The sequence below is a fragment of the Aulonocara sp. 'chitande type north' Nkhata Bay genome, linkage group LG7 (assembly GCF_057382095.1).
Source record: "Aulonocara sp. 'chitande type north' Nkhata Bay isolate Kocher_YH1m ecotype deep benthic linkage group LG7, A_spYH_male_GT1.1, whole genome shotgun sequence".
In the NCBI taxonomy this organism is placed as follows: domain Eukaryota; kingdom Metazoa; phylum Chordata; class Actinopteri; order Cichliformes; family Cichlidae; genus Aulonocara; species Aulonocara sp. 'chitande type north' Nkhata Bay.
Window position 1 is genome coordinate 26,754,480 of NC_141350.1, and position 26,406 is coordinate 26,780,885.

The 26,406-nt window shown below is 39.7% G+C and overlaps 1 protein-coding gene across 1 annotated transcript in view; it reads left to right on the forward strand.

The window, feature by feature from the left end:
• carmil2 (capping protein regulator and myosin 1 linker 2) overlaps nucleotides 1–26,406 on the forward strand; it is a 63,156-nt gene that overhangs the window by 20,624 nt on the left and 16,126 nt on the right. The window contains exons 27-32 of the mRNA XM_086299696.1: nucleotides 692–867; nucleotides 1,391–1,478; nucleotides 3,611–3,700; nucleotides 3,802–3,868; nucleotides 7,841–8,376; nucleotides 22,001–22,104. Coding sequence (XP_086155822.1) covers nucleotides 692–867; nucleotides 1,391–1,478; nucleotides 3,611–3,700; nucleotides 3,802–3,868; nucleotides 7,841–8,376; nucleotides 22,001–22,104 — 1,061 coding nt within the window. The remainder of the gene's footprint in view (nucleotides 1–691; nucleotides 868–1,390; nucleotides 1,479–3,610; nucleotides 3,701–3,801; nucleotides 3,869–7,840; nucleotides 8,377–22,000; nucleotides 22,105–26,406) is intronic.

Here is a 26,406-nt window from a genome sequence, read left to right on the forward strand (position 1 = left end):
TTACTGTAAGTTCTTAAGGCTATTTGGGAGTTTAGTCTGAAGCCAAACGGTAGCATTTGAAGCAATTTCTCATCACACCTCACATTTCTCTCAGATGATGGTGGTTAATTGACTTTGCAAGATTTGCAATGACCCCACTTGTCACAACATGCAACCTTGTTAGTGTGAACGTCATCAACAACAGGAGCACTCTTGGGTGACGGTGGTGAAGATGTGATGCGCAGTGATGGGCGCCCCCCTTTGTGAATTCAAAGGATCAGGCTAACGTCTGTCTGGAAGCTCTTTTGTTTCAGTGGCTTTTGGACACCAAGTAGTTTACAGTCAGGGTGTTAAATGCATTGACAACACCAAGCGTTACAGTTTTGAGTTTAATTCCGGATGTGACATGTATGTGACAACGATATTTGACAAATGTCATCTATATCAAACTGTTTTAGAAACGTTGCCAGACTAGGTTATATGTGACATGTTATTTAACGATTAGAATTGTTGAATGAGTTTAAATTTACCTTTGGTAAGAGAGAGCTGGGGTTTTAAAATTAGTTAGCTGCCTAGGTGTGCTGCCATTTTGGAAATGATGTCATGGGTGCTTGCCAGGTCAAGCTTGGTCTTGAGGGAAGATTGTTTAATGCTGTTTCATCTTCAGATGCCCAGTCTTGTCCTTACTGAAGTCCTAGTCTCTGTGTTCCAGGAGCTGTCTCAAGGCCTGATGAGACACGCTGATGCTTTGTACCCACGGGTGGTCCAGCGGTCTAGTGTGTGTGAGTGTCTTTCAGAGTGTGTCTCCAAAAGAAGCACACAGACACACATATTCATAAGAAGCACTCTGGTGGAGAGCACAGGGCACATCATCAACAACAGACTGCAGTAAGGACATTTCCACAGAGCAGTGGTTAACATTTAGTAAATGTTTTTAATGAGATCCCTTGTGAGTTAGTACCTATCAGTACCTATGACATATCAGTAAAGTCAATGCACATCATATCAGGATCAGAGATATTGTAGGAGGGCCCTATTTGATGAGTTAAATAAAGATTATTTAGTGTGATGGTTCCATGCTCAGTGTATACATTCTAAACATTATAGACTGAAATGTACACGTCTTTGTCTTTTTTCAAAGTTAAATAAATAAATGCCTGATAGGTATGAACCCTTAGTTTTAGAACTTGTATTAACAATAGGAAACTAATCTACAATACACTGTGAAAGCATCTTTGTTTTAGTATCTCTGTTTAGACAGAACAAATAACATAAACTGTAAAAGACACAGTCTGGTTAGGTAGAGTTGCAGACATTTGTGACTGTAAATCTCTGGCACAGTCATTGCCTCTTTTATACCATGTCCTCATAAATGAAGTTGTTCCTTATTTCCTCTGTTGTGTTATTAAAGTGAACTGAAGAAAACACTGACTGTCACTCTGGCTGAAAGCATTGTGCAGCAGGTGCTACAGGATCTAAAAGTGGCACAGGACAAAATAGTAAGTGCATGTGTGTGTGTGTGTGTGTGTGTGTGTGTGTGTGTGTGTGTGTGTGTGTGTGTGTGTGTGTGTGTGTGTGTGTGTGTGTGTGAATACTACACACTCACAATCAGCCAAACCATTGAAACCAGGTATAATAATGAAGGTCATCTTGTTACAGTACATGTTCTGCTGGGAAACCTAGAGTACCTTTACTCATAAAGATGTTGCTTTAACACAGTGGTTCCCAAACTTTTTTTGCTAGGCCCCCCTTTGTTTTACAAGAAAATCTTTGCGGACAGTACAGCACGAGCTCCTGATGCAGGGCTGTCCAAATTCTGCCGGGGATACCTACCTTGGCACCACCGTCGTGCAGGTGAAGCCAAAGGCAAGATATGCGTCATCATATTTTCTAGTCTTTGGCTTGGAAGGAAGTTGGTTTGGAAGCATATTTGGCGATGCTTCATCTCCTGCTATGCGTTTGTGTTGGAGCCCCATCAAAAACCTGTCCATCATGCTAGCAGTGTCCAAGCATTCTTTTTTTTATATCCATACTGCGCCCCCTCTGAGCTCTATAAGCCTCGACATCCACGGACCCCACTCTGTGATTTTACTTGTCCTACTACTTCATTTGCTCTGAGAGTTTAGAAGTCTGTTCTGGAAGTATGGTGACACTTCACACAATGCATCTAATTCAGTGCTTAATCCTAATAGCAGTCTATATCACATAAGAAATAGCAATATAATTAATTTTATCTTCAGGTTACCTTTATCTAAACTGGTTCAAAACATACTTAGAAAACAGGAAATACTTTGTATCAATAGGTAACTTCACATCTGAGCAGACAAGTATCACATGTGGAGTTCCCCAAGGTTCCATCTTGGGACCCTTTCTGTTTAACATCTACATGCTCCCACTGGCACAGATTATAAAGAACAAAATAAACTACCACAGCTATGCAGATGACACACAAATATATATCACAATGTCACCAGGAGACCGAGGCCCTGTACAGGCTCTTGGTAAATGCATTGAGGAAATCAATGACTGGTTGTGCCACAATTTTCTTCAGCTAAACAAAAACAAAACTAAGGTAATAGTCTTTGGCGCCAAAGAAAAACGATTACAGGTCACCAGAGAACTTCAATCTATACATCTAAAAACCACAAACCAGGCGAGAAATTTGGGTGTAGTGATGGATGCAGACCTAAACTTAGAAAAACACATTAAGACAATAACAAAGTCAGCTTACTATCACCTCAAGAATATTTCAAGGATAAAAGATCTGATGTCTCAACAGGACCTGGAAAAACTAGTCCATGCATTCATCTTTAGTAGGCTTGATTACTGTAACAGCATCTTTACAGGTCTACCTAAAAAATCAGTCAGACAACTACAGCTCATTCAGAACTCTGCTGCTCGAGTCCTCACTAAGACCAAAAAAGTGGACCACATCAGTCCAGCTCTGAGGTCCTTACACTGGCTGCCTGTCCGTCAGAGGATAGACTTTAAAGTTCTGATGCTGGCCTATAAAGCTCTGAATGGTTTAGGACCAAAATACATCAGTGACCCCCTGACCCAGTATGAACCTTCCAGATCCCTCAGGTCATCTGGATCTGGTCTTTTATTAGTTCCCAGAGTCAGAACCAGACACGGAGAAGCTGCATTCAGCTTTTATGCTCCTTATATCTGGAACAAACTCCCAGAAAGCCTCAGATCAGCTGAAACACTCAGTTTATTTAAATCCAGGTTGAAGACTCACCTGTTCTCAGCTGCATTTGAATAAAGCACCAAATCCACACTTTAAGCTTAAATTTCAAAACTTACATTTAACTACTGATTTTATCTACTGTTCTGATTTTATCTGTTTTGATTTTATATACTGTTTTGTTTGTTTGTTAATTAGTTTGTTTGTTTGCTTGTTTTAATCAATTTTAAATCATGCTTTTTATTTGTTTTTGTTTCTAATGTCTCTGTAAAGCACTTTGAATCACCTTGTTGTTGAATTGTGCTATACAAATAAACTTGCCTTGCCTTGCCTTGCCTTGCCTTCAATAGAATGAGAAAACCTTCTTAAGCATTGTACTGCACTGTATGCAAATATCTTTGGTATACGCAATCATGGGGATAATTGTTTTCTTGTATTATTCAGGATTGTCTTATAAAAGAAAATACATGCAATACCCAGAGACTCAACATCCCAGAACTCAAAGTGGTTGAGAGTGACTTCCCAACTGATGACGTTAGTAACACACACCTATCTATCCATCCACTCTTTTTTTTAATCTAATTGTTTAATTTTCTGATTTTTCCTAATATTTTATTCTATTCTCTCCATCACAGTACAGTCCAGCAATTTGGAGAAATAGTTTTTACTCTAAGAGCCTGAGACCCGCCTGTTCAATTAAAAGTAAGTGAAAATTATTGTGTAATCCAGTCTCTGAATCTGGATTCTGCTCACTTCAACTCATTCAGTGTACATGTGGAGGTAACTGCAAGAACCATCAAAAGAATCCAAATCTAATTTAGAGTCATTTGTACTTAACTTCTATATTTGTCCAGTCACTCACTGCTGTTTCCAAACAGGTAGAGCAAAAACAGTTATTCTAACCACAATCAAAATAAAATACATTTTTTACAGTGTAAAAAATCATATTAAATATAGATAAAAAAATAATTAGTGTCTTTACATGATCTGGTTTTGCTCAAATCATAGTCTACTTTCTGTAATCTCATGCAGTCTTCTTATATTCTGTTTCAGTATAATCAGAATGTCTACTATCAATTATTATCATATATAGAGAGCACTGTGCAAAAGTCTTGACTACCCACTCATTTTATAACATTTCATTAGAAAAAAGGGATATAGGTGCAGTGATTTATTGAAGCCTACATGGAAATACAATTTATGGGGGGGGGGGGGAAGACAACAAGCTTGAAAGTCAGTTACTGGTATGATAGTTACCAGTATGAATTACTGGTATCACCTATATTCTTCAACCCAGCCTGAACTCTGCAGCAGCTTTCTTGTAATTTCTTAAGTAGTCTTCAGGAATAGTTCTCTAAGCACCTTGAAGGACATTACAAAGCTCTTCACTGGATGGAGGCTTCCTTTTGTTCCATTCTCTATCAAGATGAACGCACATTGCTTCAATAACGCTGAGGGCGGGGCTCTGGGGAGGCCCATCTATGACTGATGCTGTTCCACTGTGGCCTTTTTCTATCTAAGTATGGGTTTATTGCAGTGACAGTCTGTTTGGAATCATTGTTTTGCAGAAGTCGCATCCCAATCTGATGCTTTACAGATAGTATTATCTACTTTTCAAGATTCCCAACACCAGAGTTTGAGGCTCAAACGTAGCCCTAAACCCTGACCTCCTCCAAACATGCTGATGACCATTTGAGATAAAACTTTCCATTTGGATTCATCACTCCATAAGACCTGTTGCCACTGATTTTCATTGCAGTTCTTCCTTCCTCTGAAAATGGTTAGGTACAAAGACTGGACTGAAATTGAGTGAAAAAAAACACACAGCCAATGTCCAAACTTTCAGAAAGCCTGGACGACCTGTGTTCAAACCACAAGCAAAATATAAAACCATTAGCATAGTACTATATATACAGTGCCTGTGGATAAGCTCCCCAATGTGTGTGGCTTTGCTTTCGGGTCCTCCCAGTTTTCTTTATTTATATTCAAACCCCCTGCAGCTTCCTGCTGAAAAACTACTCAAAGGGAGAAAATCCTTAAGGCCTAGGGCACTTCCTGAACTGCAAACAGCAGAGGGTCTAAACAGCGATCCCAGTTGCATCCGTTCTTGTGAATGGACTTACAAATCAGAGACTTTATTCAGCGCTCCACCAACCTGCCAGTCTGAGGGTGGTAGACGCTGTTCCGAACAGATTTAATGGGCAGTACTTCAGACTGACCATTAATGGTAACGGGCACTTTCGGAATGACTGGCTGGTTCAGGATGCCCCGTGGTTTGCCCAGAGTCAGTGTCAGACCACCTTGCATCACCACTAAGCCCAGCACAGACATCGCAATTCTTTACTGGTTATGAATGCACCCCTGCACGCTTCCCCATTAATCTGTTTCCAAAATTAAGAGGTGCATCCACAGCCTGCAGTCTATATGTTTTGCCCCTGTATTAATTAATTTCCACAGGGACTATAGGATATTTATGAGTGTCCCCAATTAAACACCTAATCTCCACACACTCCGATTACTGCAATGCCCCCAGGTGAACCAGGGTTTGGTGGGCCAGAGTACACCATAGCTGGGCGTGCACTGACACACTGTAAGTCTCTCCTGGACTAAGGAAGGGCCTGGTAACGTGGAACACTTTTTGCACCACCATCAGTGGGCACTCTCAGTGTCCCGGCCACCGACACCTCCAGCACCCCCTCCATGGAGGTGCATCTAATTTATGTGATGACTCCTTCCAAGCACTTTGCAACCTGTTCTCTATTGTGTGCCTTTTCACTTGTTTCTTATTTATTCCTGCTGTTTTACTATTTATATCTAATTCCTGCACAACTGGTCTGGAGCATCCACACTTTCATTGTACATGTACAATGACAATAAAGGGCTATTCTATTCTATTCTATTCTATTCTATTCTATTCTATTCTATGCTATTCTAATGGTATCACAGCCATATTCTGTATAAAGGTAATCTGGTGACAAACTGCCCAGTATTACATCTGAGCTCATGTACATGTATCATCCTGTATTCTTCATATATGCTGTGCCATGCTGAACTATTCTGTGGCAGACATGCAGCACTGTTTGGTTAATTGGAGCATAGCCTGTTTACTTTCACACCAGTGACTCTTACCACAGGAGAGATCAGATGGAGAGAAGATGGAGGAGAGGACGATTTGCATTCTTGAATTTATTTATCTATGCAGCAGGGACAACACATATTAAAATTGCTGCGTTTAAATAAAACACGACTGATACCATAGAATATTAATAACCACTAATTTGCAGACCTTGTCCCTGGTTAGATTTTTAAGACACAACCTAACAATACAAATACAGAAACCAGTAGAGTAACTAACACAAAAATTATAGAACAACATCAACCAATACAGATGCAAACTTCAAAGAACAACAGTTAAGAAGGACAGTAGACTCATTTCAGTGGTCACAGATTTCCCTTTGTTTAAGTCATAATTTTGCCTTTGGATTAAAAACTATAAAATCAGTCAATGTTTTCATTTCTGGTGGTAGAATGCTTCAGATCTGTGGACCTTTATCTGTAAAAGAGGCCCAACCAAATATTTTCTTTACATTTAGGTGTTTTATAATTACCATTATCAGTTACTCTTGTTGGAAACTAAATGATGAGGGAAGAAAGTAGAAAACAGTGGGGTGAGTTAGGATATTTCAGCTCACAATGACACAATCCATTGTCCTGTAGCTTGATAGTTTTGAAAGTAATAAAATCTGACACACACAAAGATAAGAGAACATCCAGACGTCCACTGTCTGTGTGATTTTGTGAATAAATTATTTGTTTTTGTTCTTAGCAAAAGCTATGAACTCCATATATATAATAGGGTTAAAGCTGTATTAAGGTGTGGGATTCTGATTTTACTGTAATATACAGAAATGAACGCGGAATTCTTAGATTTTTCTCTGGAGTTCATAACTCTTGCGGGTTAGTGACCTACCAGCCAATCAGATAACAGTATTCCTTGTTGCTGTATTAATTTTTTCCCCCACCTTACTGTATGTCAGTATGTTAGAAGCATTCGCCTGTCAATATAGTCCATCATAGGATAATCATCAACCGTATTTCCTACCTGTTGGCTGGTGTCACAATCATCCCGTGGAGGAGCGGTGACCATCTTCAACCAAAATGCTTGTTTTTAATTTTTAAGAAACACGTCCTGTCAATCATTAGTCTCCGCCCGCCCCTCCCCCTTGATACACGCACACAACACAAAATCAGGGTAAAAAGTCTAAAAGTGAAAAAAAAAAAGAACTGCAAATGAAAAAAGGGTTGAAACTGAAACTGAAAAAATTAATTTGAAGCAGGTGAAAAATTAAAACTGCAAAAAAAAAAAAAAAAAAAAATGCATGAAAGCAACCCATTCAATTCAATTAATTCATTTTTTAAAACTTTTTTTTTCATTTTTTTAAGTAGCAAAAGTTAGAATTTCAGTTTCAAATCACTTTTTCGACTGAATAAAACTTTTGAGTGTTTTTTTGTTTGTTTTTCTCAATGCTGCCTAGATATTCCCATGCACACACAGTACATTCCAGCAAATGCTTGTTTATCCCGTGGTCTGGAGACTCAGTCTTTTTAGCCTTTTCTCTTTCATCATCTCATTTTGAATGTCGTTTTTCATCACTTGCTTTATTTCATTCTCAGGTCTCCTGGATGCGGACTGGGAGCAGCAGATCAGGGACAGAGGAGCAGAGAGAGAGTGGGGAGGAGCTGCTGGAGAGAAAGACGGAGGAGGAAGGTGTGGCCTGCCTTGGTTACCAACAGCAACATCCCTGTCACTCACAGCCTCAAGCCCCACCCTTTCCCCTTCTACTTCCCCGTCCCCCTCCCCCCCAGGACAGAGGGGGAGTAGGCGGAGGGAGGGGGAGGTGGTAGCAGCGGATGCTGCAGAAGCAGTATCAGGAGCGAGAGGAGCATCGTTCATTCCTCTTCCCAGTCTCCCCCTCTTTTACTCCTCCGCTCAAGCTCCAACGGAGGAGGCAGCTGGCTGCGGAGGCTTACACAGGCGAGAGGCTCCCTTCCCTGGCTGCTGCCCCAGCCCGGGCCCCTTCCCCAGATCTGGATACACTGTTTCTCCCATGGAGCCTCTACCCACCCAGGGACAGACTCTAAGGCACTACACTGCCTCCCGACCAAGGCCACGACGCACACATACGCAACCCCCTTCCTCCAGGCCTCAGGTAAGAACACACATGCCAAAGACAGCGCAGACAAGCACGCACGCACGCACACACATACTGTGAGGATGCATACAGAGCCATACATATAGAAGAATTTCAATGCAGAACGGACCCTTTTTTATTTACACATAGGCTGCGTACAGTGCATGGGCTTTATGAGGGCCTGGAATGTATGGTCATAAATTACAGCCACAGTAGAAAATAACCGCAACAGGATGCAGGAGCAGAAAGGTGAGAATTAGCAGGAAAGAAGGAGGATAGGGAGAAGGAGGGGGAATCTGTCTATCTGTGTAGCTAGCTATCTGTCTGTCTGTCTGTCTGTCTGTCTGTCTAGCGCTTATGCTTGTAATTTCTGTTTCTTGTAGTAATAATGGTAGCCATCTTTATCTTTGCATTCTCTCCCCCCACGTAGTTGTGCACAGTGTGTGTGGGAGAACAGGCCCATAGGTTTTGGGAGTGGTGTTCCCTGGGTTGTTCCCAATGCTCTCTCTCTCTCTCTCTCTCTCTCTCTCTCTCTCTCTCTGTCACTCGGTGTGTGTGTGTGTGTGTGTGTGTGTGTGTGTGTGTGTGTGTCTTGGGAATGCTTTCACTAAGTCAATTATTCATGTTTTCACATTAGTGGGGGTCTTTCTCTGTTACTAAGTGCAAAGAAAAGGGGGATTCTCTTCATCTGATGTGACCTTATTTGTATGAATTGTGTCTTCTTTTGTTCCTTTTTTTTTTTTAAACTTTATACGAAGCTGCACATGGGCTGTTTTGTAGATATCATTGGAAAATGGTGGGTTTTTTTGTTTTGTTTTTTTTACAATATTATTGGTTTTGTAAAGCTATTTTCACTCATGCATTGCAGCTCTGAACAATGTTAGAGATTATTCCAAGGAGAAAAAAATGCAACTGGTCCAACACGTGTGGATTGGAAATCTCCAGCAATTTAGTGTGCCAGGTCCCAGAGTACAAGTCAGTGTGATAGCTAGTTAAAAGGCTGATTAATTGACAGCTTATTTCAGCAGATGCTGGCAGAACTACTAGTCATTACTGGTATCAGCTTACCAGCTTTAGTAATTCTAAAACTACTTAAGTGGCTTGAACACGATGCGATATTTTCTAATTGAAAAGCAAGAATAAAGAATTTCTGTAGTTATCGTCCATTATGTGGTTACTGGGCACTGTTTTCAATCATGTGGATGCCATGTTTGCCAGTTATTTTGGTAGCTTGGACTCTTGATGTCAATGGAAAATTGTATTTAGTAGTCAGTATAATCTTTTAGTGATATAAGTTTGCATATGGTAGAATACTGCATGTAGTTATTTGTATTAGGAAATATTCAACCATGTATACTTAGAGGCATATAATTAATTGTGTGTGATCTCTAACAGGCTGCAGGCTTGGGGTGCATCCCAGGAATGCACCCCCACGTCTGGGAGCATGAGAGCTCATACCTTGTTTTATTGTTTTACGGCAGGATTAACGTAGCTATGTCTGTTTTAGTTTAAGTGCTTCTTTACATATAGATGAACTGCTGGACTTCCTCACCATGTTATCTAGGGTGGGGGAGACTACCCCCTTTCCTGACCAAGGATGTACCTTTTGTGCTCTCATGACCCTTTGATCAGCAGGACACACACACACACACACACACACACACACACACACACACACACACACACACACACACCTACTGAAGTATAAATAAAGATTGGGGCAGTTTCTTAGTGCGAGTCTCAGTCTGGAGGCTGCCCTTGCTAGCAAGAAGTTCTGTGTGTTTCTCTTCTCTGAGTCTTTACTGAAGAAGTGTTTTAGAATATTTTCCCTAACACTTGATGAGTCAGTAATTTATAGTAGTTAGTCATTTGCAGGAAAATGATATAGCAAACATCACAAATTCACTGGATCTGTTTTTAATCACTCGAATGCCTTCTAGTTTTTCAAAATGGGATTGCTCTTGTATTATCTTAAGAATAAACAACAGAACTGCATTTTATGCATTTTCAATAATTAATCTGTTATTTATTTAGTACCAATTCACATCACAGAAAATTTAACATAGTACGGTCAAGACAACAGCATTAAACAGAGAAATCCAATGATGCTCTGTGAGGAAGCAGGTGGCAACTCGAGAGAGGGCAGCTACAGAGAGGATGAAGCACAAACTACAGTGTACACATGCATGAGGAGTGGATGATAAAAGAGTAGGGGAGAGATGCGCAGTGCACCTTGGGAGAGCTTTAGGTCTAACTGAGGGGTTACTGGAGGTATCCCTGTTTTTATATCAAAAATTTCCAAACCGAGGTTGTCTGTCTCCCAAACCAAACGGAGGCTTTGGGAAACAAACAGTGGAAAGGAAGGAAAGGAAAGGAAAGGAAAGGAAGGAGGAAATCTGAAGGCCCTATCTCCTTTTCTACTTTTGCAAAGCTAGAAACAACAAGCAAGGCTGCACTCTGAGAGCAAAGTGCTCTATTGGGATAATGTGGTACTATGAGCTCTTTAATGTATGATGGAGCTTGGTCATTAAGAGCTTAGTATGTGAGGAGAAGGATTTTGAATTCTTATTTTTACAGGAAGCTAATGTAGACTGTGACGTGTTCTGTTAGTACTCTCACTGCAGCATTTTGGATGGTCTCTGTTCAGAGACATATAGCGCATCCTAGTTATAAAAATGAAATAATTTAGCCTAAAAACACAAAGTATTTTTAGCATCATTCTGTGACAGAATACTTCTTATTTTGACAATATTGCTGTTGACAGATGGTAGTCCTGGAGGCCGTCCTTTCTGTCCGAGTAAGTGAAAACCCCCCAGAAACTGTATACTTCCCCAGAGCAGTGCTGGATGCCCAGGTGATGCCATATAAAATAAAATATATTCTTATTGTGGCCCCATTTGAGCCATTTTTTTTTGTTTTTGTCTTAATTCACACATCAAAAATTAAAGGTCACCAAAATGTTGTGATCAGATAGCTCAAAATGATGTTAAAGCTGAAAGTTTTTAAACTTTTCCCTCCAACCAGGCTGAACCGATTTAATCTGGCACTGTGAAAACAAAACTACAGTAATGCTACAAAGTAAGCCTTGATTTTTCATTTCAATCCAGTCACAATGAGAACAGTTAGGGCAGCAAGTGTGTCAAAAACATTATGTCCAGATCTGAGAGTTTTTTGTTTTGTTGTTGTTCACTGTCCATATAACTCTCCCCATTTCTTTTGTTTATTAGTCAGGTTTTTAAAGTAATTTTTTAATAGTAACATAATTAATCACTAATTTGCCTTCACTCTCCAAAGTAACTTTTACTGACATTGTACTTAAACTGTTTTGTCAGTTGTTTGTTTTGTGTTAGTAGAAGATCTGGTTTTTCCCAGATATTTTACACCTGGATAATGAATCCTGTTGTCTGTATGTTTAGTAATTTATTTCTATTTTTTAAATTTGCACACATTAACACAATAATAAAAAATAAATCAGTTAGCTAGTATTTATTTTGAAAATGTAGCACATGCTATTTAATTAATTAATTCAGATGAATTTCAACTGATTCCAGTGAATTGCCTGAAATTTACAGTCTGAGATTAAATAGAAAAAGACTTTTTGGATAACAAAAAGAGTCTTCTTCCAGCTATATGAAGTGAAAAGCTCTCCTGCTATGTAGTGTACCATATGCCAGTTTGCTAAGAGGTGGCAAAAATGTAGGCTAGTATAAATAACATCTGAAAAGTTAGCAAAAATAAAAAACATAAAAATCTATCTTTCTATCTATATATATGCGTGTATGTGTGTGTGTGTGAAGCTGCATACCTGACGATGTTTAAGATTACCTGAAACATCCTGGTCCAGCCAAGCCTAAAGGTTATAGTTATATCCTATAACTATAACCTTTACCAAACGTTTTAAGCCTAATCTTTAAAGTAGAGAGCGTGTCTGTGTCCTGATTCCCAACCAGGAGCTGGTTCAACAGAATAGGTTCTGATAGCTCTGCCTCCCATTCTTGTTCTGGAAAGTGTAGGAACCACAAGCCTGTATTCTCAGAGTGAAGTGTTAGGAGAAGACTTTTAACTTCCTTCTCCTCACATACCTGCAATATGTTTGTGGACCATAACAACTATAACAGGTGGACCTAACATTTGAAAAGCAAAGACAAAAAGTGGAAGTGCCCAAAACCTGTGGGAAAATGGTAATTGACTCCCTTATGTTGTAACCACAGTGAACACTTTCTTGATAAGCTTGATGCTCCATTCATTATGACCCAAAACTAGCAGTTAAGTGCATTTTGTAAGTTATTCTATTCTAAGTCAGTCAAAATATTTTGTCTTTCAAAATGGGCTCTTTACAATCTCTATCTCTTTGGAATTGATTTTACCCAGTGACTGTCAGCAAGCTTGAGAAGCCATTTGTTAATCAATTAGGGAACAAGCATTTTTCCCCAGTGACCACAGGTTGCCAGGGAGTCACCAACCAGTCTCTAGGCCTGTGGAACTGAGGCCTAAGGTTTTGTATTTGAGGCGCCTCTCTGCTGCTAACATCATTATCAACATCAGTATATTATGGTATTTTATAGAAAAGAGTAAATATTGCCCAGTACACACTGTTTACTGTAATATCAGTATAATTTTAATGGGAAACGATGTGCTGCTATTCGGTTTGACTGTTTTCTTACAGGAATTTGTTTTCTGTATTCTGTCAGACAGCTTTTCTAGCTCATCTTGAGCCTGTGGGGATAGGCTTAGCTATTTACAGATACAGGACATGCATTTGATATTATATTGTCTTTCTTGCCTTTGACAAATTTTATATTTGTGGCAGCACGTATAGTAAAGTATTTTTATTTTAGGATTATGATTTTGATACACCATCTGCCTCAGAATAATGGACTGATGCTGTTAGTAAAAGAAAAGGTATTTTTGTTGCATAACAAAATCTCTTTGTGCAGCTAGAAGCATCTGTCTTACACAGGTTCTCAATATCATCATGCTCAAGTGATTCAGCATAAAACACTTATTAAACCATGAAGAAGTGACACAGTTCCAAAGTCTATTCAGGAGCCAAAATGAGGTCCTGTGTACTATAACCATTATTGACAGCATTATTGCTGCTTACACCCTAGATCCCCATCATCCATGATGGTCCTAAGGTCAGTCCTTGAAGGCAAATATCTGGGGGTTAAAACCAGGTCCTACCAGTTTTTACTACCAATGTCCTACTAGTTTGTTTGTCTTGGAGACAAATTGCATCAATGCAAGTACTGTCTCCATAACAATGGGAGTTATTAAGTTATTTTTATGAAGATAATTGTTAAGTAAGTATGATAACAGATGGCTAGGACACAAGGCATAGAAGGATCTGGCACATGGAAGACCTCCCACTGTACTGTATATTGGTAGCAGAGAGGTAGAAGCATGTCAGTTGATCCAGAAATGTCACAACACGGCTGTAGGCCGATAGCAAAACTGGACTCAAATGCAGAGAACCACAGCAGAGATGGCAAGAATAGTTTACAGTGTTTATTGAAAAAGCAGAGACTAGTACGTGGCAAAGTGAGACATGGATTAGACAGGAGCGTGGCGTGGGTGGCGTAGTAGCGTGGCCGTGGGTCAATAAGGGAAAACTGGGAATTTACAGGATCAACTGAAGCAAAGCAGGCACATCTGAGAAAAGAGGGGAAGGGGGTTAGGATGATGGTGGAGTGAAGGATGCTTGGAGAAGGTGAGTATTAGTGGTATAGCTTACTTGTAGCCAGGGTGGAGTTTGGCTTTGAGGAAAAGGCGGCGAGAATCCAGGTGAGTAATGGTAAAGGCTGACCTGAGTTCCACTGCATTTGAGATGGTGAGAGATGGCTGGAGGGCAGGCATGTGAGGTTCAGAGAACGTTCCAGAATGGAGAGGTTTTCCAAGAAGAACTGGAGCTGAAGGAAACTGGCATGGAAGGTCCAGGTGAACTGTGGCACAGGAAAACAAGGTAAACAAAAAACAAGAGACAAGAGCATGGAACTTGGAGCAGATTACCAAAGTTGACGAAGTGGCAGTGAAGGAGAGTCTGTGTCTAAATCTAAATCCTCAACCTGAGTACCAGCTCCAGGTGTGTGGGACTACAGGAGAGATGATGGCTCCGTCCAGGGGTGGAGACCAAGGAAACTCAGAAGCCTCATGGAATTTTCCAGCCATTCCCCCAGATCATGACAAGGAAGGTGGCAAAGTGATTTAGGACAAGAGTGGTACCTTTGGAAAATCTGTATTATCATATTATTATTGTCAGGTGCATATTATCCACTGAAATGCACCTATCAAATAAAGCAAGGAGGGAATTTGGAGGTAAAAACGAGCCCACTCAAGAGGTTTGGAATAAACTGTGTATAAAAAAGAGAGAGAGAGAGCTTTTGTGGCAGTGTACCATTATAGTACCGCGCTAGCAGGGAGTACAATGAGACAGGTGGCTTAAAAGAAGTGGCAACAAATGAAAGAAAGGATCATTATTTTTCTCTGGCTGATAAGAAAAAATGGATAGAGATAAATGATACTTTTGCCCAGGAAAACCTTCCTTTGTAATGGCTTTGGAACGCTTATATATTATTCCAGGCATAATTGTAGGCTCGCAATTTCGATTTAGTTTGCAGTTTGGGCATCGTTTGGTGAATACAGCTACCACGTTGACAGCTCAGTCTTTTTTCTACTTGATCTTAAGCATTTTTGAAATTCAGTCCATAAAAGATTTTCCTTTTAATAATGTGTCCATTGTTGAGTGCGGGTGAGAGTTGCTGTGTGAATGTATGTGAGAATAGGTTAATGGGATGTAGTTGGAAACGCACTTTGAGTGTTCAGTAAGATTAGAAGCATGAAATATAAGTACAAGTCTGTTTATTTATGCACAGACTTCTCCATAATCTACATTTCCACACATAATTATCACTAAGAGATTCCAAGGAACAGTTTTGCTCTAGAGAGTATGGCACGAAAATAGCTTTGCTGTTGTTTACGATGAATGTTGTTATTATGTAGGTGCAGTGTTGGGAAGCATAGGGGCTGTAAGGGCACTCACTTTAAAAGTGCCCTTACTTTAAAGGGCACTTTTAAAGTAAGGGCCCTTATAAACGACCTTGAATGCTGTGTTATCAAGGACATAGTTCTTGTCTGATATTGCTCTTAGTTAACACACAGGTGCTCTTTTTTTTGCTCCTGACTGATAGCTCCATATTCAGTATCCTTAGTCCAGTATAGCCACGATCCCTCTTCTACACAAGTCCAAACCATCTCAGCTGTGCCTTTGTCTCCAAAATGCTCAGCCTGAGCTGTCTTTCTGATGTACTCATTTGTAATCCTGTCTCCTGGTCACTCCCAATGAATACTTAAGCGTCTTCACCTCTGCCACCTCCAGATATGCCTGCTGTGTTTTTGTTAGTGCCACTGTCTTCAAGCAATATATCATAGCATGTGAACATTACCTTTCACTCTTGCTGCTATCTTTCTCTCACAAATCGCCCCTGACACTCGTCTCCGCTCATGCTACCCTGCCTGCACTCTCTTCTTCACTTCTCCTGTCCCCTGTCCATTGCTTGTCCACTTGTTTAAACTCATTCACCTTCACTACCTTCATCACTCCTACTACTTGCATCTTCACGTGGAAAGCTGACCTCCGGTGATAGGATTACAGCTAAAAACTAGCCCAAGGTGTTGCAAAAGTGAAAAAAAACCAATCACTTCTTAGGTCAGATGATCCTAGCTGTTCCTAGTTAACTGTTCCTCATTGCAATAGGAAAGTGGACATTATCTGTTTGAGCCTAACAGCTGTGTAGAGGAAGGGAAGTTAGCAAACTCAGCTTTAAAAACAACAACAGTTTTTATTTCCACTCTTTCTTTATTCTCCCTGTAAATAGGGTCAAGGTCACACCAAATGCCAAAATCAGTAAAAAACCACACATTTTTATAGATGGTCTTCAAACTTCACAACAATACACTTTGGGGGACACGAGGACCCAGGTTGGTTAATCATTTGACTTTCATCTTCATTGTTAATGCCCAAAGTCAAAGTTGTCCTTGAAAAACCATATTGAGTAATATATCATATGAAAGGGCATGGCGAGAGCTGTATTACACACTTTTTATTTTTTCAATGCGACTCCCTATGACATCACAATAATGCCATAAAGTCTGACAAAAATCACACATTCAACTTCACCTACAATTAGGGAGTACACGGCAACGAACAAAGCGAGATCCAGACTGTATATACACAGAAGTTTATTTAAGGATAATGGACACACCGGGGGAACACAGCTGAACAGAATTATAATTAGAAAAACTGAACATCACACACATGAGACAAGAGACTATCAAAAGAAAACAAGAAGTAACACACACTGAGACTCAGTTTAAGACATGAACTCGAGACTGAGACATGGAGACGTGACAGACTGGGCAGAACAGAGGGATGAACACAGGGACAGGACTACAGAGGTATTAATTAGACCAGACAGGGAACATAGACAGAGACAGAACACAGAGAGACATGACAGATATGGGGATATGACTGGAGACAGAAAGGATAATACAACATGAGGGCACTCACATAATAACATCAAGAAATCTAAATTAGAAATAGAAATAATGAAAACTCAGCGGCGCTGGGAAAAACAGAGCTCAAGATTAACTAATACAGAAAACTAATGAAAATCCCTTATTTTCAAAACAAAGAATGTTTATGTTTAACCTGAATAGCGAAAGACGGCGGTGGGTTTGAAAATGATTTGCCGGGAGTCCGGTGTTCTCACGGGCTCTAGTGTGCCTTGAACCCTAGCTAGCTATCGAGCTGGTGGGTAACAGACGTCTCCGAAAATGTCGGAGCGCTTTTAAAAATATGTGGTGTCTTGATAAGCTGAGCAGATATTTGAAGTTTACACAGCTACATTCTTGCCTGAAAATATGTTAAACGTTTATTTTGTGACCCATAAAGAATAATAAGAGTAATATTAAAGCTAACTAGCTGCTGCCATTGTTGGAAACGGAGCTGGGCCGTGCTATGAATTCTGGGATAGGTTGGGCCACGAAGTATACACCCGACCCATCCTTCAAATCTGGGGAAATGAAGGGCGCATTTGTCGGAATCTTCGAATTTGGACAGTCTTCGTCGTGTCGCTGTAACGTAATTGGCCTACAAATGCGATCACAGGACGATGCGGTTCCTGAATTTGGACACAGCTACAATACCGGACACAGCTTCTTCTTCTTCGGGGTTTAACGGCAGCTGGCATCCTTGTACATGCAGTGCTGCCATCTTCTGTTTCAGTCCGTTATTACACTCTTAAATCCTACTAATCCTGCATCTTTTGGGATCTTACAAAGCTTCAAACGACACGTCGACTATTAAATTAGTTTTCGACGATTTTGATAGTCGACGTAATCGTGACTAGTCGACTAATCGTGGCAGCCCTAGTAGGTACTAATGGAAAAGGGGCTTAAAGCGCCCTCTGCTTCCAGATTTCATTGGAACAGGACTGTTGGAGACCCTTACCAAAGTCCCTGATGAAACAACGATTAAAATTTGCAATTTCCAGGAATCTTTGCAACCATTTTTTTGGGGGATGAGAATGTCTTCCATTCATCTCTCTCTTTGAAGTGGACCACTATGTGCTATGGAGATCCAGCCTGTAAAGATGGTGGCTCTTGTTGCAGCTCAAAAGCAGAAGAAAAAAATGTCAAAGGGTAGCTGCTTTATGGTTATCTGATTCAAATCTCTGAAATCTGTATAGTGACGGAGGGTCTCGGCCTTGTTCTCCACAAAGAAGAGTCCAGCTTCAAGGGAAAGACAATAGATGGATTATTCCTGCTGCCAAGGAGTCATAAATGTAATTCTCCATTTCCTTTCATTCGGCCTTTGAGAGGCTGTAGACACGACTAGTAGGTAAAGTTAAGTGCTAGGTCATTTTAGAAGACCTACCCAAGGTAAATGGATGGAACAGTGAATAGGTCAAGAGTCTGAAACTTGACCCTGGGAGACACTTCACCTGTGGGAGAAGGAGATTGTAGACACATGTCATGGGAGTGGAGACTTGATTACTTTTTGAGATGCCCAGTGAATTAGGAGATTGTGTTTTAGCCAAGAACCAACAGAGTCTCAAAAGCATCAAAAATATCCAAACATACATACTCCATGTGATTGCTGGAGAGGATTAGGCATACAGGAATCCACAGTCTAGGGGGAGATTGATCAGCTGTCACCTCAGCCACCAGGTTATTGTGTCTCATTCAGTCACTTCCAGGAAGCCACTTCTGGCAGGGAATTTGATAGTATTTATTAGGGCTGCACGATTTTGCATAAAATGAGAATCACGATTTTTTGGCTTAGAATTGAGATCACGATTCTCTCACGATTTTCTTTTCCAGTATAAATATTTATTGCACTTATTAACTGCACATCAACTTCGTAACAGTTGAGACTGAACATAAAAACAATAAATAAACATAAAAACAACAAATGTCTCAGTTTTGTTGTTGCCGCAAAATGTTGTACTGCTTGAAATTCCGTCTCCACCGTTGCTCGACACTGCGTGCATAGAGCAGGTAGTGCAACAATAGAAAAATAGTTGTGGGACGGCACTGTGTAGCGTGTGTCTAGGGTGTTGATCATTTTCCTAAATGAAGCGCTGTATAAGGTTCCCGTTATTGATGTTTGGGTGGTTGACAGGGACGGATTTTCTCCTGTCACTTTCTCGTCATCCCTGACGTGCTCTCCGTTGTTTTTTCCCTGCTAATTTTAGCATCACACGGCACAGCTTCTGTATCACGTGGTATAAGGCTCCGCCCTTGTCATTTGTTGAGCAGGAAGAGTGAGCGCTTGTTTTCATGCAGATTACGTCCCGGATCAAAATGCGGTACAATCGTCGTCGTCTTTTTTTTTATTTTTTATTTTTATTTTTTTTTAATCGTTGTCATTTGGAAATGAGATCGCACATAAGTATGAATCGAGATCGCGATTTTCTAACGATTAATCGTGCAGCCCTAGTATTTATCCAACTCACTGGATTTTAGCTGTTGGGATAGATTTCTCAAGCTGTTTTGTGGGAGGAGGTGGAGGCATGCAAAGCTGGAGGGGAGGGGGCAAAGACAAATGAGCAGAAACTGGTTTACCATTACATGTCCATGTTCTTTTTGGGTGAGGGTGTGCCACCCCACGTCCTCCCTCTGGACACACCCCAGCACTACATTAAGCTACTATTAGCCAAAATGCTACTTTTCAGCTTTGTTGTTAGGCAGTGAATTATGCTTCGATTGTAACAGTGTAGCTTATAGGTCTAAAAAATTTTCATTGAAATCCAGCTGCTTTTCTGTTGTACTCGTGCAGCACAACTAACGGGAGTGTATTTTTTATAAGGTAATCCTTTGTTATGTGCTGCCACATGTACAATGTACAGAAAGAACAATGTTAAATTAAATTTTCAACATGGAAGGGATTAGAAAAATACTTTGTTTTAACACTGCTGCAATCCTACTATTGTAAGTATTTTTTTGTGCAGAGTGGGCTTGACCTAGTTAGAATTTGAGCTGTCCTGAAGTGCAGCTTGTTATTGCACAGTTCACAGCAAATGTATGAACAGTCTATTTCAAAACTCAACAGAATAGCTGAAATGTGTGGAGTGAATAGTCATGTTAGATTACAATAGGAATGCACAGTGATTCCATAGTTGTATTTTAATCAAGACTACATGAACTGTAATAAAGTTAGAATATATGGGAAATTAAAAGAATGCATTTCAAGACTGTTGAATAGGATGAGGAACTTACAGCAGTGTGCTAATTAACTGAATGTTTCTTTAAGACACAGTACTTTCATTTCATACAACATGGTAGGATTTCCCTTTATAATCCTTATAATTACAGTAACAATATCAAAGTAGGAGGAACAGAAGCTCTTTGCAAAATTATACTCTTTTACTTTGAATGACCAGGTAAGAAATTAATGCAGAGTTAAAAGGTGAATAAAAAGAGAAAGAAGGGACTAGGACATGATACGAATTCAGGGACCTACACACAGGAAAAGAAAAGTAGCAATATGGGACCTATAATTGACATGGAATGGCAATGAAATTTAGTGACTAATAGCAATGACAAAGGAGTTCGGTTGATATGGAGTTTAATTTAACTCAATTTTGAGGCGATGTTTTGATACGACTTCTATCAGAGAGAAGAAAACCTTTGATTGAATATGACAGTGTGGTAAATACAGTACATGGTCACCTACATGACAATGCACAATGAACAAATCTCTTACATGTGGCTCACAATGAACAGCATTTCTCAGTCTGGCTTCATCATACTCCAGATAAATTCACTTCACCCTTTAGCTAGACTTTGAAACAAACAGGTGATGATCTGATTGGTTTATGGGAAAACTGAAGATTTTAAAAAATAATTTAAAGAGCAGAATAACCCTTGATTGTCAAACTGCATGTACAGTGAAATTGTGGAAATTGGGCAGTGTTTCCAGAAGCGCGACAATACCGGGTTGATGCGTGGAGCGAACGGAAGAAGTGTTTAATACGCTGCCCTCGAACTGGCGCCTATCAGATATTACAGTGATAAGAACACTTGATCTTAGCCAAAAGGCTGACAACTGATAAAAGCTGCAAAAGTATACAAAAAGAGATACATTCGATGTTCATTGTTTCCAGTGTTTGTTTTTTTGGGGTTCTTTTTGTCATTTAATTCAAAATGTAAGCTTTTATATAGTCTATAGTAATTCCACAGAAAGTCAGCACCGTTGACAGATGGCAAGCCCTGCTGGAAGTCAGTATGTCCATAAAGCTTGTCAGCAGATGGGAGCATGAAGTGGTCTAAATATCCTGGTAGATAGTTGTGTTGATTTTGGATATAAAAACAGTATTGACCAACCACCACCAACACCAGCAGACAACATTACACTGAACTTAAAACCTCTTGGATTCGGTGCCTCTCCACTCTTATTCCACACTCTAGCAGCATGATTTCTAAGTCAAGCCCAGGTAAAGATGCTTCTCATGTTGCCTGTGGTTCAGGAGCAGCCTGATACTTGGATTGTAACAGTTGTAACAACTTTCCTAAAGACATCTGTGCATAGATGCTCTTGATGCTCTGACAGCAGCCTTAGTCCACTACTTGTGAAGCTCTCCCACACACACTCACATCAATACTAATGTTCAATTTAGAATCACGACCCAGTGACCCACAGTCCAGTGATACGCAGGCCTGTCCTGCATGTCACTGGACTGTAAGAGAAACTTAGAACGTGAAGGTTTGAACGAAGAGGCAACTATGCTAAGCCCGCTCGCTGTCCGCTCCACCCCAGGCTCTGTGTGTCTGCATTTAGTGGTCAGATGGAGGCAGTGTACAGATTATGTGCAACAACCAGTCTGTGGAAAGTCCACATGAAAGATACGGCTTGACATTCCTAGTATTTGTTAGCTTACTTCATTTCTAACAGAAAATGTGTTTGTTTGTTTTTTAGCCAACACATTATCGGTGTGCCCCTAGGTGGCAACAAAAATGATCCTTTTTTTTTCAAGGCTTCAAATCCCTGGTGTCTGTCTGACAGTGAGGAGAATGAAAATGCAAGCACAGCTACACACAATGCATGGTTTGCATACTGTACATTATATTGTATTGCTTACAGGAGGCGGTGTCAAAGGTGGAGAATGAAGCTAGTGAGGAGATGGGCAGAGTGGATGAAGGAGTGGAGGAGTTCTTCACCAAAAAAATCATCCCTGACTATGCACTGTGAGTTGACCTAACACACACACACACACACACACACACACACACACACACACACACACACACATGCACAAGGAATGCATTACTCTTCACCAATTATTAACTTGAATTTAAAATTGAACTACTTAATTTTCAGCAGTATATCGCAGTATATCGTATACTGTCAAGTAGTTGAAATTTACTATTGCTGAAAAATTAATATAGTTAATTTGGCTATTACCAAAATGCAGTGCTCAACTGGAGTTATGATGATGATGATCAGGATAAATGAGTAGAGATCAAAGAAAGTCAACCAGATGAAATACACAATTATGCTACAAGATTTTTAAGAAAAAATGTAGTTATTCCTCGAGCCAAAACTAATTTTTTGAAACTCTCTGTTTCAAATTTAGATCATCTTTTAAGTGTAACAAACTGCTTTATGCAATTAGAGAACTAGCTACTATTCATAATAAAAAAAATTAAAAGTCCATTTACACAGTTTTGAATTATTGTAAATATTGTAAGAGGGCAATGCTGTGACCTGTTTTTGATTCGTCTGTATTGTGCCTCAATGTTATTGATATTTGCATGCTGATATTTTTACAATTGTAAAACCTTACTGTGGATGTAAGAGCCAAATCATGTGGACATCTTTACATCTGCTTTATTGTGTAATGTTTTATTAGATTATACTTGATGACTTGGACCCCAGGAAGACTAGCAACCACTACTGTGGAAGCCTATGGGCTTCCTTATATATAATTAAATACACAAATAAATACATTGACCTGAGTCAGATACAAACATACAACCATGCATATACACACACAACATTTCACACACACAATATTTGTACATGAATACCAGACACCACATGTGATGACTGAGGTGTACACACAGTTTTCTCGAGCTGAATGAAAGGATAAGGAGGAGATTAAATAAAGGTTATTATGACAACCTGAGGTTATTAGATTTATGACAGTTTTCCTTATTGTGTTGTTTTTTCAGTCAGCAAATTTCAACAAGAAAATTAGTATTAAACAGACTGTAAACTGAATTTCAAAAATGTAAATTCTCCAAATCTTTAAATTCTCTATATTGACATTCTAGGTAATATATTCCTAAGTCATATAGCTGGCTTACAGGTACAGATGATCAGTGACCCTATAAATGTTATAAGCTGCACCCTAACAGCTCTTTAGTCTGCATGAAGTGCTGCTCCTTGAGCTTGGACTAATGCTGCCAACGTTGTTTTTTTTCCCTATTACTCACACTAGGCACCCACTGCACACAGTATTGTCATAACATCACAAAGTTAAATGTTTTTAAAGCTGTTTTCAGGACTATACCTTCCATGATCCCCTCCACTTCACAATATCATCAAACGATGTCTTTTGCAATTGTTTTGATTAGATCATTGGTATTTAAATTCTAGAAACACTAAGTGTGAGGACAACCTGTCAGAAAAGAGAAAAGAGGAAAAAACTCCCTTTGAATCCCAAGACAGGGAACTATGGCTGTTTATTTTTCATCCGTTGATAATCTCAAACCTGACTCAGTAGAGATTTTGTTCTACTACAGAGATGACATATAATTACAATGTTGTAACACAGAAAATATTCATCTGACTCCCATACGAACACTATGGGCAGTAATGACGAAGTCATAGTGTAAGCACACGTGATTAGAATACAATGACAGGCATCTCTCCCTTGGACCATTTTGATCCCTAGTCGAGCACATTTCATCCAACATCCATACTTTTGATGACATTGTCTTAACCCAGTCATGAGGATTGTATCAGATCTTATTCAGATATATTTTTGTGAAATGAAACTCGTGTAACTGGCAGGTGCAAAGAGAAATATGTGACCTAACAAATAGAGCAGGGCGATATGGCCAAAAATATTTATCACGATATATATTTGAAAATTTGCGATAACGATATAACCGACGATATAATTGATGCGAGACAAAATACAACTCCACAACATTACTAGCGCAAAAAGACAACCTTCCATTTATTTTCACTTAAACAAGAAGCTGGTTTTTATGTACATTAAAGCTTTATAAAAATGTAACAGTGCAAATGCAAATTCCTTGCTGAAAGTTTAACCAAAAGGCATTTCCAGTAGAAATGGGCTGACATATCCTGAGCATAACCATGTATAATATCCACTGAAGTTAAAAAGAGGTGCTTTGCAACATTAAACTGCAGTGTGCAGTACGCATTTTTCGGACCATAAGGTGCACGGGATTATAAGGCACATTAAGCGAAACAAAGCAGTCAGATAAATCAAACTTTATTAAACTCATTCTTCTTGCTTCCTCCACTTCTGTACCATTGATTCATTAATGTTGAATTCTCTGGCAGCTGCTCTATTCCCATGTTGTTGCAGTATATTAATGACTAACCTCGTATTGTGGATGGATTATCTCAGTTGTTCTCCTGACTGAAGTTTGGTCCGTTTACAGCATCCTGCCATGCGATTGCATTTGTCTCTAACCATGAGGAACCTTCACGTTAACTTTTATAAGTGGAAAAGTGTTAGTGTTCGTCCTCCAGCTTCACTGTGTATGTTATGCTAACATAGCTGTGTCGCTAGCGATCACGTAGCACATAATTATATACCAGCTAGCCCAACTTCAGTAACCCTACAAACGTCACTGCTGTTTAGTTTCCTGTCTTCATTTATGTTGGAAGTGATAGCAGAGCTGTACGTTTGATTTTTTTCAGAAATCTCTCAGTCAGAACATGCTATATCATGCTTAGGTAACTAGCGAAACTAGCGAGCTAACTTCCGCTAGCTTCCTGCTAACTTCTAACTCCGTTAAATGTAATAACTTTTGTTTTCATGGATGCCTGGAAGTTAAACTTTATAGTTACACCTGGTAAAGCAGCAATGCTGATCGTTTTATTAAAGATGAAAGAATTTAGACAGTTTTTAACTCTAAGTGATGCTGCAGTGTTGTTTGACCTGAAGCATACGGAGTTTAGGACCCAGATTACTCCCAGATTTAAGAGCATCTTAGTCCGACAAATATGACAATAACAACGGCCGCTTGCATGTTCTGCAAAAAAATGTGCTTTGTTGTGTATCTGACAGACAAACACCAAACCAGTTCCACATCACGGAAGTTGCACCGTTTTTACAAACCAATTCTGGTTCATCTGTTTCACTCAACAATCGGCCATGTGCGTATGAAAACAAAGGCACCGCGCATGCGCGTTTTACTCCCATTCTATCGCGATATTTCATTTTCCTATCGTTGCCTAACATTATACCGGTATTACCGTGAACGGTATAATATGGCCCAGCCCTACTAACAAAGTAAAACAGGAAGTAACTTTCTAAACATATTCTCAGAAACTTGACACAAAGGAACACTAAGAAGGCAAGGAAAACAAATCAGTTCAGTTCACTTTGATTCCTAAAGCACCAAATCCTAATAACAGTGGCCTCAAGGCGCTTTGTATTGTAAAGTAAAGACCCTAGAATAATAAAGAGAAACCCCAGCAATCGGACGACCCCCTAAGAGCAAGTACTTGCGGGAAGGAAAAACTCTCTCTCAACAGGAAGGAACCTCCAGCAGACCCAGGCTCAGGGAGGGCAACCATCCGGCATTACCAGATAAGGTTAGGTTTAAGGGTATGCTTGGCTCAAAAGCTCAAAAGATGGTTTTCAGGGAATATTGTTAAATGTTCTGTTTCAATACCATATGTCAGAACAAGATCTAGACTGTGATTAAAGTGGTGGGTGGGTTTATTTTACATTTTGAGAGAATCAAATTAAGTCTAATAATAGATTAAATGTTGTGTTGAGGCTGTCATTTTTACATCTACATGGTATTAAAATCCCCCACAATAATTATTTTATAGATGAGCACTAAATGAAATAAAAAGTCTAAGAGATCAGATAGACCCACTGACTCTGAGTAAGGACCAGGTGGACGATAGTTAACAGCAAATAAGTTTTCCAGTTTTAGGTTATCCAGCTAGGGTTGATAAGGCTAAGCGTCGGTCTTTTAAATGAAATAAAACTTTCTGGGTCTTTGGTTGGTTAATAAGATGGAGTGAAGGAAACTCTGTTATATTCAGAGAGTTTCTCACCGCCCCCTCGGCCTGTGCTTCGAGGTTTCTGATGGTTAGAATGACCCGGGGGTGTGGATTCATTTAAATTAACATAATCATCCTGCTTTAACCAGGTTTCTGTAAGGCAGAGTAAATCGGTGTGTTGATCCATTATTTATTCAAAACAGAGACATAATGTTTAATAATCCACATTTCACTGTTTTACTTTTTGGTGCAGTTGTTGATAATAT